This window comes from Girardinichthys multiradiatus, chromosome 24, assembly GCF_021462225.1.
Source record: "Girardinichthys multiradiatus isolate DD_20200921_A chromosome 24, DD_fGirMul_XY1, whole genome shotgun sequence".
NCBI classification, from domain to species: domain Eukaryota; kingdom Metazoa; phylum Chordata; class Actinopteri; order Cyprinodontiformes; family Goodeidae; genus Girardinichthys; species Girardinichthys multiradiatus.
In genome coordinates, this window is record NC_061816.1 from 5,834,158 (window position 1) to 5,846,370 (window position 12,213).

Sequence of the window (12,213 nt, forward strand, 5' to 3'; positions counted from 1 at the left end):
GCAACTGGAAAACACTCCCTGCATCTCTTCTTTCCTGACAGCGTCTACGGAGGACAGAGGAACAGTTAGATGAGGCGTGGAGAATGTTAATGGAGAGTTATGGACGTCTGCTCTGGTGATTGGTATTGTTCCAGAGGAAGTAATGATCCAGCAGGAAGGCGTGAAAGAGAAGCTTAGGTCTCCTCAACGGAGCGTTAGACTGTGCAGTCTGTAGATAAAAGGCAGTCAGGTGTAAGAGCCGACCACACCAGCCAGAAGACGTCTTGTACTCAGGAAACAGCCTCACACACACAAATATACACACAATCCAACATCAAGGCAGATAACAGCTCAGCTGCTCTTGAGTTCTTTCTGTCATAGTTGGAAATACTGCAAAACCATTAAAGGATGAACTGGGAGCAGATAGTCCGACACTGATGAAACCACTGCATTAAAGTGGTTACATTGCCACCTAGTTGAAGCAGGAGACCATCACACTGATCAACATTTATTATCTAAACCAGAATCAGCTTTGTTGGCCAAGATTGTTGCACAAACAAAGAACTTTGGTTTCAAGCACTCAGACAATAAGTATATAAACTTTACATGTATGTGCATGTACAGATATTTTGTTTTATATATATAAAGAAAAGAAAAACACGTGGTAGAGCAAGTAAGCTTGTTGGGGGCTGGTTCTGTACCTGTCCAGGTCCTGGATGGAGGGAAGGTCAGCCCTGACAATCCTCTCTGCAGACTTGATTATTCGCTGCAGTTTGGACCTGTCAGACTAAATAATGGCAGTGTAGAAGATGACCAGCAGCTCCTGTGCAAATTTGCAGTTGTTGTGTTGCTGCAGAAGGTACAGTGTTTGTTGGGCCTTCTTACAACCATCTCCGGTCCAGAGAAAGGGTGGTTCCTAGGAACTGATCCACAGTAGAAGTGTTGTTGAGGATGATGAGGAAGTCCACTATCGTCTCTACAGTCTTGAGCGAGTTAGGCTCCAGATGGTTCTGACTGCACCGGTGGACCATCCGATCCACCTCATGTCTGTCTACATTGTCCTGGATCAGTCCAATTACAGTGGTGCCATCTGCAAACTTCAGGAGTTTCCCAGACAGAGGTCCACTGAGCTGCGGTCTTTTGTGTAGAGAGAGGAGTGGGGAGAGAACACACCTCTGGGGGACGCCGGTGCTGATGGTTCTTGTGCGGAAGAAGATGCTCCCCAGCCTCACGTGCTGCTGCCAGTCCTTCAGGAAGCTGGTGGTCCACTGACAGGTGGAGGCCGGCACTCTGGGTGAGCTTCTGGTGGAGGATGTCTGGGTCGATGGTGTTGAAGGCCTCACCTCAGTAATATTTTCACCCCTGTAAGTGTTCTGTATTTATGGCAGGTTAGGTTGTAGCTGCACGAGAAATTCCCAAAATTAAAAGGTCATTTCCTTGACTTTTATGTATTTTCGATCATATTTCCAATAAAACCCCGAAGCTGGTTGCAGTGATTTGTTCAACTTTAATATGATGGCGATTTACACTCAGATACAGATTGACAGGTAAAATATTGAGAGCAAACCCACACGATGAAGTAAAGAAGCCACAAAAAACACATCAGAGCAGGAGGTTATGTATGAGCTGTGCAGAAAAAAATACAAAATTACAGGCATGGGTCAAATAAAGGCAATGCATTATTACAATACAGGATATATGAAGCAGATGACAAAGATGAATGTATGTACAAACACAGCCAAACAAAGACATACTGCATTGTGGAGGCATGGCTTCCATAGGTTTGAAAATATAGGTAAAATATTAGAGGCTTTTTATAGTGTAGGAGTAACTATATATATTTATATCTCTATACATAGAATACTTTGCGAAACAAAGGCACTGACTGGGAAGATCACGCAAAGTGCTTCATGTTGGCTTTCATTGTTTTCTAACTGAATCTGAGCCCCAAACGTCACTGAGACGTTCACAGTGAGCTACACGAGGAGATATTTGGGGATTTTGTTTCATTTCTCATTCATTTACAGAGGCTTTGGCTCAGCTGTGAAAACACCCGCCATTCTGGGAGTGTTTGGATTTAACCGTGATGGGGATTACTAACTGAGGCTGCAATGTGAGCCAGAAATGAGTAAAAACTGATCCAAAGTTGGAGCTAAATGCTGGATCACTACATTTCCCAGAGTTCACTCCAAACAGGAGAGACATGTCTGACTTGTACCAAACATTTAAACCAACATCTAAAACCTGCAGCAGATTTGCTCCTCAAAAAATGCAGAAAAACTCGACATTAATGACTTTATGGCAAAAAAATGTAAAGAAATGGGTTTAATGAAAGAGTTTTAGTTTCGCTACGTTTAAAAGGACAAATCCGCCTATTTTAGATGTTGATCTGAACGTTCTTTACGAGTCAGAAACTGCTAATTATATTCCCTTTGGTATCCTCAGATGGCTTTGGTTGCAAAGGTTGGGTTCTCAAATGAACAGTTCAAGTTTGTTTCCTCTAAAATCTAACAAAAAATGATTACTTTCTGGAAGAAGTTAGTAAAGTTGGCTCAGTTTGGGCTGAATTGTTAAAACCAGGTGAATTAAAAGGTATATATGAATTACTTTTGCATTTATTTACCTTATTTAATATATACATTAGCTGCCTTACACTTTTTAACTTCTGTGTTTTGCTGCTGGACGGGTTTAAGGATGCAGACATATGGAGGATGTGAGCCTTGATAAAATAAACCACTAAATGTCTTTAAATATAGTGCAAATAGAGTGCACCAAGAATTATGCTTTAAAAATTAACTGCTAAAGTCTTAAATTGTGCCCATGTAGTTTTATAAAGTGGCTCCAGGAATCTCGCAATAAAAGTGTTTCTGTGCTTTGGCAAATCAGATACTTTTAATCTAATAGTTTGGCTTCGTAAAATGAAAGTAATTTGGTCAATATAAAAGTATTTTTCCCTTTCTTTTTAAAGCTCCGTCAGTTTAAGGCACCGTTTGGATATTACCTCCCCTCTGACAGGAAAAGAGCAAAAACACAGAAGAAAATAATAAAATTAAAGGAGAGAAGAGAAACATCTGGCTCAGAGACAAAGCTTTAAAATATACAAACAAGCAGCTGTTTTCACTGAATCGACTCGACTCTCAGGCTGTTAGTAGGATGACGACGTCCCTCTGTTTTTGTTTATATTACACCCTGTCTGTCTGCAAAGCCAACACCCCCCCCCCCCCCCCCCCACCCCCGGGGGGACAGTTGAAATGAACTTGATGGAGGCGGATAAAAACAGCAATAAAACAGTGACCTATCCGATCCTTCTCAGCATTTGGATCAGAAAGCAAACAGAGCGGGACATTAATCCGCTGAAGACGACAGCGGAACAAAAACGCAGCTGGTTCAGTGTTCTTGTATTTTTCTAGATTTTCACTATAATCGTTGATAGGATTGGGTGTAGCGCTGTAAAGTGCAATACCATTTATGACCACTAGCCTCCGAACTCTATCAGAAAATACTCCTGACCAGGGGGCAGTACTTACTCAAATTAACCTGGGGGCAGGTTTCTCCTGGTTCCAATTAAGGTGACTGCTGCCCCCTTGTGGTTAACCCAAACCAAAACAGCTGGCATTCTGTCACGTTTTTGCTGCATTTGAAGTGATTTATGACTCTTTAAAGGTCTGCATTCGCTTCCATCAACCGCTAACCGACCGCGTGCATCATCAGCGTTAAAAGTGTTTTGAATAAATGTTTTTAATGCTTTATGAACTCTCGTCTCTAGATGCACGCGCCTCCACTGACAGATTAGCTAAACGCCGCTTAGATTTATTTCCATTACAGGAAACATTTTATGCAGAATGTGATTGAATCTGGTCGTTATTTAAGAAAAAAAACCTGTTAAACTGTTAAATGTGAAGATTTATGGGACAATCTGAAGACTTTAAAATCCTTTATAACTGAATATTACAATAAAATAGACGACGATCCAAACTGCTTAATAAGTGATATCATAAAAGCTCCCACCTGATGGACAATGGTGGAAAATCATTCAACATATATCATTCATATTATTTTCCACAAGCAAATCACTAGAATTTTTTTTCCAGCTCTGATAAATCATTCCCGTCTGGACTTCTTCACCTTGAGCAAACACCACCAAACCTAAACGTGTCCTTCGCCTGTTCTTCAGTCTTATCCACTTTAGTCCACGCAAGTCTTTAGGGTTTTCCTCTGCGGCCACATGCGAGTCCGAGTTTCAGTCTGATTTGCTCTCCAGACGTCTCATTCCTATTTGTTCTCTGTGAGGCACGTGTTGCCGTTGGGCAGCGTGGTCAACGGAAATCCTCCTTTTCTGACGATGAGATGGTTGTCCATCTGTGGAAACACCAGACACGGCTGAGAGGCTGATAAAAAGCAGGGAGTTTTAGCTCACAGACATTATTACACAGCAATTCAGTCAGAAGGAAACTTTGCAACCTTAATTCTATATGATGGGATAAAGAAAGACTGCATAAGTGCTTTACAAAAGTATTTACACCCACTGAACATCTTGCGTTAAAGCCACAAACTTCCATGTATTTTATGTGACAAAACAGTAAATCATTTGGAACTGAAAGCAAAAATGATCAATGGTTTTCTAAATATTTAGATTGAACAAAATAAATAAATAAAGGTCTGTTACGGTTAGAGGTTTGTTAGAGAACAACCAGCATCAGGAAGACCAAGGGTCACAGGAGAAAGGTCAGGGAGAAACATCTGGAGAAGTTTAAAGCAGGGTTAGGTTCTAAAACAAAGGCTGGAAAAGACTGGGTGGTGGTGGCTGCATGATGCTGTGGGAATGCTTCTGTTCAGCAGGGACTGGGAAGCAGGTCAGAGAAGATGGGAAGATGGATGAAGCAGGAGCTATAACCCTGTTAGAGGCTGGAAACGACTTGAGGCTGGGTGGAGGTGGCTACATGCCAGACTTTTAACATTTTATTTGTTAAAAAATGTTGAAACCCACTATGACACTAAATCCCAATAAAATAAACTGAGCTTGTTGCATGGGGTGTCAATACTTTTATAATGCAGAGGCTAGCTAAACTGGACGTGGATTATCATTTCTACTATTTATATTTTTAATACTATTTATATTTTTACAAACATTATTGTTATAATAATAATTTTAACTGACTTATTTTGTAGCAATCGTATTTTATACGATTAAATATTATTTTTAGGGTAATACTGATAAATTCAGTTGTGTCCCTTTGAAAGTTGAGACATTTGGTCCAGATATTTATCTATTTAGCTTAGCAAAGCTTGACCACCAGGGGGTGCAAGAACGCAACAGCTTTCTATCTGGTAACTGGCTTAAGGAAACGTTTTGCATGTTTTTTATTCTCCCTGCATTGGTGTTGATATTAAATCAACTGTGTTTCAGCAGGTGGTACTTTTTATGCAACGATCTAGCAATAAAATGCTTTTATATTAGTGTAATAAAGGGATTTAAACTAAAGTCTACAGAAAGTGAATCAAAGTTTCAACCTGTGTGTTTGTACTGAAGTATGGAAAGTGTTGCTGCATCGTCAGGCCATTCGACTTGAGAGCAGCAGCCATTTGGTAGGACAGCGGCGCCTCCTTAGGAGTTGGGAGCGCCGCCACAGTTTCGCCTCCAGGAAGAGCCTGGTAGTAGCAGGACGTGTTCTGGAAGGAGTCGGGGTTTGTTCTCGCCTGACTGTCATGGACTCCGTTAGAAGGCTGTGCAGCAGCAGAGTTTCTGTACATGCAGTCCAGCTGATCAGGAAACAGAACAATCTCTGGACTGCTGAATGTGTCCTGGATGGTGAGGTTTGTATGAAACCCTGATATCTGGTTGACGGACATCTGCTGCTGACTGTTTTGCATCTGCAGGGTGTAGCAGTTGGAGAAGGAGTCTGCAGGAAGACTTGGTATATTTGAAATATTTGGGGCATATGGATCTACAAAGTTCTGAGCTGAGTTTGAGTCATTCCGCTCGTTGCCTGTAAAGATAAACACTCCTGTGTTCTGGTCCAGGACAGGCCCTCCTATCTGAGGGAGCCTCTGTGTTGTTGGATCAGTTTGGTTAGCGTTAAGCTGGCTTGTTACGTTTGTTGGACTAGCTTTAAAAAGCTGACCCTGGGTTTGACGACATGAAGGGTTAAACATCATGTTTGTAAAGCTGCCCAGCTGAGGGGAAGACGGACACGGCATCTGGGTCTGCAGGCCGTTTAATCCAGAACTCATCTGACGACAGTCCAGGTGGCTCAGCTTCAACGTTCCAGAGAGAGGAGGCGGCTGTCCCACCACCATCTGCCCTCCATTTGGTGTCAGCTGGTTCTGGGACAGAAGGGGCCAGCTGAAGTTCTGCGGCCTAGCTAGGTCAGGATTCTGGTTCTGGAGATTGACAGGCGAGATGCCGGAGGACAGTTTGTCCAGCTGATCCGGAAACATCAGCCCACCCTCTTGCTGGAGCTGCTCTGCGACGTAGGTCAGGATGTCGCCGCTGAGGATGTCGCTGAGGTCTTCTCTGGACACTTCTTCGTTGCCAGCGTTGAAGTTCATCAGGGAGGTCTCCCAGCTCTGCAGCTCCTCAGGCCCCACGTCCACTCCTTCAATGAGATCAGTATCCCCAAAGATCTTCTCCAGGGTCTCAACCATGTCCTGAATGGTGGGGTCCATCTTCAACAGCGAACTGCTGACAGTGGGTTTGGGTGTAGGTTCTCTGGGAATGCTTAGGGCGGCATGGGTGTCCTGGAAGGCCAAGTCGCTGAGGGAGCTGATGTTGTTGGGATCTTCATGTTTGCAGTAAACAGACCTGTCCTGGCTCAGCAGGCAACCCAGCAAGGAGTTGGAGTTACAGGATTCCCCATCAGGTTTCCTGTTCTTGGGAGCGGAGCACGAATCAGGAACATCGAAGCTCAGCGGCAGATCGTAGAGCTGCGCCTCTCCGGTGGCGAAGTTGAACGGCAGCTGAAGCTGTCGGAGGCGAAGCTGCTCCTCTCCTTCTTCATTCCTGCAGAGCAACAAACGGGTTGTTTCAGAAGCAGCTCCCTGGACCAGTCAAAAACGCAACACAGAAAGACTTACGTCAAAGCTCTTTGCCGGGCCACGATAAATTCTGGTCTCCCATCTTTATACACCAGCCGGCAGTTGGACTGGACCCACACCCAGCACCGGTCTTTGGTCAGCAGTCGGAAGAAGGTAAAACCAGTTTCTCCAGTTCTTATCACTGGGGAAGACAAGAAACATTCACCTTTCTGTTATCATTTTCAGAAACAGCATCTTTATCAATATTTAGGAAAACGAATCAACTATTTATCAAAATGTACAAACATCATCAGAATAAAGACAGAAATGTTTATCAGGATTTATAAGGATGTGTCTGTATTTATTCAAATATATCCGTATTTACGATATATACACGTCATTACATTTTATTGTCATCTTAATGTAGACTTTTAGACCTTCCTGAATAAACATTAGATGTTTTTGGATCTTTTTCAGAAATGGATTTATAATTTTTATTTTTGTTTAATGTACTGTTTAGTTTAAAAATTTTTTAAAATTATTTTCAGAAGAACTTTGGACTTTTTTCAGTATATTTTGTGGAATATTTGCAACGTTTAACTCAACTTTCAGAATATTTTCTGCCTTTAGAGGAACTTCTGGCCTTCTGGAGTAGAATATTTAGCTTACAGTACGACAGTACTGGCAGTACGAGTAAAATGGAGACATACTTCGTACGTGCTTGTCGGCGCAGTACATCATGTCAGCAGCGTGGATGAAGCTGTAGCCAGAACCTTTCATGCTGATCTCCACCTCATTGTAACCCAGAACGATCTTCGCTCTGTGGACAAATACACCATTCAGATGAACTTCAGATGTTTTCTGCAAAACCGATAAGCAGCTGATTTTTCTGGAGACACATGCCTGGCGTCGATGCCGATGGGGGTGAAGTCCAGCTTGTGTTTGGTCTGGAAGATCAGCGTCTTAGTGCGGATCTCCAGGATGGATGGCTGCTGCAGTGGAGTGGCGATGGCAAACAGAGCGAGGTGCGGAGGAACCAACGCCCCGTTCTCCGACACCCGGTGCTGACCGTTGAGGAACTTCAGGCGGCCAGAGAAGTTCAGGGCCTGAAGATAAACAGAAAGAGCTCAAACGTCTCATGTTCTCCGAAGTTGTTTCAGAGAAGAGAAGAAATAAAGTTACCAGGAAGCCAGAGGAGTTATCGAGGAGGCAGCGGAAACGACAGCAGAAGTTTCTCTCCAGGAAGGACGAGTTTTCAGGAGGGATGGCGTGGAGGTCATAGGCGACCACATTGGATCTGATCTCAGAGCTGTTCTGCTCACCTGGAGCCACGAGGAAACATTAGAGTCAAGATAAACAGCTTTAAATCAGCGTTCCAGTTTATTCCTTCAAAAATCATCAGACATTTCGTCCAAAGCATCCAAATGTACAAAACTAAAGGTTTGATTACAGGAAATAAGCTGATAAACATGAAATAAAACCCATATAAAACCTTCTACAAGGTGTTCAGTGAAGCTGCGGGTTTGGAGTTTGCGGTAAAAAGCTGCTATTTGCTCTGTAAGGCCAGAGACTTACTGGGATTCTCGGATCCGTCGGCATTGGGGTTCAAGGAGAAGTGAAGCTGGCGTCTGAAGAGAGCACGGTCATCTGTGTGGATCAGCTCGAACACGCTCTGATGAACGACGTCCGACTAAAGAAAACGACAGAAATCACATTTCTGTTGGGGATTTCTGATGTCTCATTTAGTTTCGTAAATCAATTTCTTTTTAACAGGTTGATACTTTTTTTTATACATTTATACATATTCCTCTCCAAATGTTTCTGTGTCAGTCTGGCGCCCTCTGGTGTCTCAATTCAGCCTGTTGAACTTCCTAAACAAAAGGGTTCATTCCTGCTTTCATCTCCTCTTCTTCTTTGTGTTCCTCCTCCTCCTCATTTGACCTCAGATCAGCTCTTTAATATCAGAAACTAATCACCAAAGCAGCTGGTTGCTTCCCCAGCTGCTGCGGACGTCCTGGATCAGCATCCCGGCTGAAAACACTGTGTTGTGGTGTGTGTAAACCACCCAAGAAAGGTTTTTGTGTTTTTTTTTCCCCACCCTCTCAGATTGCAGACACGTTTAACCCCGGCTTCAGACGGATGTGTTTACAAGTCAAAAGTTCAGAACCGACAAAGGAGTTCAGTTCTCACGCAGTCCTGTGTGGCTCAGTCCGAGTGTCCGTCAGTCAGTCAGCATGTCGTCCAGCTGAGACTTTATCTGCCACGCAACAACAACACGTAGCCCTTTTAGTGGGAAATGACTTGTTTTTGAGGGTTCTGTGAAAGTTCTTTCCCACTAAATGGATCTGAAGTATTTATTTTAATTTATACTTGGCTTTTATAAGTTGACCAGACTCTCTAGGAACTTTTAAATAGTAAACAATGACTTCCTGTTTGCCTGGAACGAGTAAGATGTGACGTAGAGACTGATGGATGCCAGGCTGGACGAGGACCCGCATTTATTCTGCCACCACGCTGAATAAGGAGGGTGATAAGGAAGGTAAGAAGGAAAATCTCTCGATAACCAGTGTCTCTACGAAGTCCACAGACAGGTGTCGCTGCGACAAACTGTAAAGGGAAGCCACAGACACAGACGTCCTGTTTTCTGACATTTGAAGGCATAGGAAAAGATTCCGATCGTTTACAACCAGTCCTGTGAAAACTCTTATGGAGAATTGAAAGCACATCAAAGTCAGACAACGTTTGTATCATTTACAGATTTGTAAATCGTCGAAACCTGAGAGATCTGTCCCGAAGGAACATAAACCACACACACAACAGTGTGCAGGAGGTTTGTAGAGCCTGAGAACATCTGAGGAAAGATGAGCTGTAGACAATCTCAGTTAAAATGCTGGAAAAAGAAATCTGCCAAAATACTAGGCGCACAACCCGCCTATGAGACGACTGTGGTTCAGTAGGAAGAGTAGTCGTCTTGCAATCAGAAGGTTGTGGGTTTGATTCCAGCTTCCTCCTGCCATATGTCGATGTGCCCCTGGGCAAGGCACTTAACCTCAAGTTGCCTACCGATCTGCGTATCGGTGTATGAATGCGTGAGCGTTAGTGAGTGTGAATGTGGCTCTAGTGTAAAGAGCTTTGAGCGTGACTGGAAAGGCGCTATATAAGTTCAGTCCATTTACAACTAAAATGGCAGGAGATACTAGACACAAATCTGATGAGCTCTGCTGTGTGGGTCGTCACTGTGTCCAAATCAACCCACAAGGGCTTGACCAGACATAAAATATCCACCTCTGTCCTGTAGAAACCCTGAGGGCTGAGCTGAAGAGAAGAGAAGACACGACCCAGGACTCTGGACCATCTCCAGATCGCTCCGTACTCCAGAGAAATCTGCCCCTTTTATGGCTTATATTGTCATTTTTGGTACTGATTATGGACAGTTTTGCCGATTGTACTCCTACTTTGTGCAAACAATAAAAAAGACTGTGGATAATTTTTGTAAAGTTTGAAACAATAACAAGGGTTCAGTGAGAGAGATCTAACTACAGATATTTATAAGGAGCTTTCACAGGAGGGATAATGGACCTACCAGGGAGGAAAAGAGGAAGACCACAGAGAAGAACGTGGATGTAGCGACACATGTGGTTAGGCTTGTGCATATCTGAGTTAGCCTGATTAGTTTCTACCTGGTGGAAGCCAAGGAAGTCCTGGATGGTGGGGGACGTGTAGAAGACGTAACCTTCAGCCGTCACCACCAACACGAAGCCGTTCAGCGCCTGCAGAACACAGAGGGCTGGTTGTTGCTTTCTAATCGTATCATGCTTGTTCTGTTACTCTGAAACAAACCCGAACCTGAAGCAGCAGCTCTCCCTCAGAGAACCTGACTCCATCGATGGAGGTCGACACCGTGGAGAAGGAGCTCAAGAGTGAAGAAGTCTGAGCCCTCTGGACGTTCCCTCCAAACATGTCCCGCTCACTGGTCCAGCTGGATCCATTCGGGCCGGCTTTCATGACTGCTGCAGGAGAAGAAAACAAAAGTGATGAAAAAACTGAAGCACAGATCTGTTTTTCATTTAACTCACTGGAACCTTCAGGCGATGAAGAGTCAACTCAGCGTTTACAAAAACATGAGGCCTGGGGTGACACAACAGGAAGAGCATTTATCTGTCTGTGTTTCTCTATCAGGGTGGAGCAGCGTGATGTTTCCTGCATCTCTTCCTCTTCCTCCTCTTATCACTCAGAGCGACTCAATAACAGGGGTGAAAATAAACCACTGAGAACACCTTAAAATATCGTCCGAGAGAGGAAGCAGGTGGATGGCGGAGACGGAAACCAGTTTAAATTGATGATGGGTGCACTGAAGGAGGAGGAAAGAGGACTCCATCAGAGGCAACCTTCTAATTGATCATTCTGGTCTGTTTCTAGCTGAAACTAAACGAAAGACGACAATGGCATGAGAAAGCACATCCTTACAGTAAAAGCTCTCTGCAGGCTGCGGTGTTAGAGCCCAGAGTGCGTTTCTGCAGCAACCCTGGTCCTGAAATCCAACCATTGTCCTCGGGAAAGGCCAAACGAGGATAACAGGCGTAGCCGCAAAATTACTCGTTGGACTCCGTGATCTGAACTCAGCAGGGAAGGGGACTTCAGGGGGAAGAACAGTTCTGTGTGAAGTGGTAGACGGAGGCCTCCCAGGCTGACGCAGAGACTCGATCAATCGTGAAGCGAATCGCCGCTCATGGAAACAATCCTGAAAGACTGAAATGTGTAATTTTGAAACCCGAAGATTATAACTCCTTTAAAAAGCAACACAGATCAGTCTCAGAAAACCAGCACATCCTTACAGTGAATATATTTGACAAGCTCAAACTATGAAGCAGGAAATGGTTCACACCGAAGCTTTTGTAATTTGAAGCAGAAAAACACTCTCTCTCCCACAGGAATGTCATTTTTTACCACCTTAAGCTGGTTCTAAAATGAGCCAGAAAACCCAGCTCCATAACTCAGTCATGCTTTGCTGTGGCATCATTATTTAAAGCTTAAACAACATAAAGAAACTTGGTCTTTATCTGACCGAACTGGCATTTCTTCACAATCAGTCAACGTTCGATAATTGTTTTATCACTTCATGTGTCTCCCTCTGCTTGAGGAGTTGCAGGTTTCTATGAAATGGGTTACGAAAGAGAAGAAAAAACCCCAGCTCTGTCTTTTTCTTTTAACACTGGCGCG

At 43.7% G+C, this 12,213-nt stretch overlaps 1 protein-coding gene across 2 annotated transcripts in view; it reads right to left on the reverse strand.

Annotated features, from left to right (window-relative positions):
* Positions 1 to 1,466: 1,466 nt before the first annotated feature.
* Positions 1,467 to 12,213, reverse strand: part of ahr2 (aryl hydrocarbon receptor 2) — a 53,639-nt gene continuing 42,892 nt past the window's right edge. The window contains exons 3-11 of one of the 2 annotated variants that reach the window (XM_047355898.1): positions 10,840 to 11,000; positions 10,674 to 10,763; positions 8,569 to 8,683; positions 8,176 to 8,315; positions 7,897 to 8,099; positions 7,704 to 7,813; positions 7,054 to 7,195; positions 5,491 to 6,979; positions 1,467 to 4,338 (exon numbers count right to left, since the gene is read on the reverse strand). In XM_047355898.1, coding sequence (XP_047211854.1) covers positions 4,252 to 4,338; positions 5,491 to 6,979; positions 7,054 to 7,195; positions 7,704 to 7,813; positions 7,897 to 8,099; positions 8,176 to 8,315; positions 8,569 to 8,683; positions 10,674 to 10,763; positions 10,840 to 11,000 — 2,537 coding nt within the window. In that variant the 3' untranslated portion in view covers positions 1,467 to 4,251. Of the gene's footprint in view, positions 4,339 to 5,490; positions 6,980 to 7,053; positions 7,196 to 7,703; positions 7,814 to 7,896; positions 8,100 to 8,175; positions 8,316 to 8,568; positions 8,684 to 10,673; positions 10,764 to 10,839; positions 11,004 to 12,213 lie in introns of both variants that reach the window. The other variant, XM_047355897.1, reaches the window with a different exon arrangement.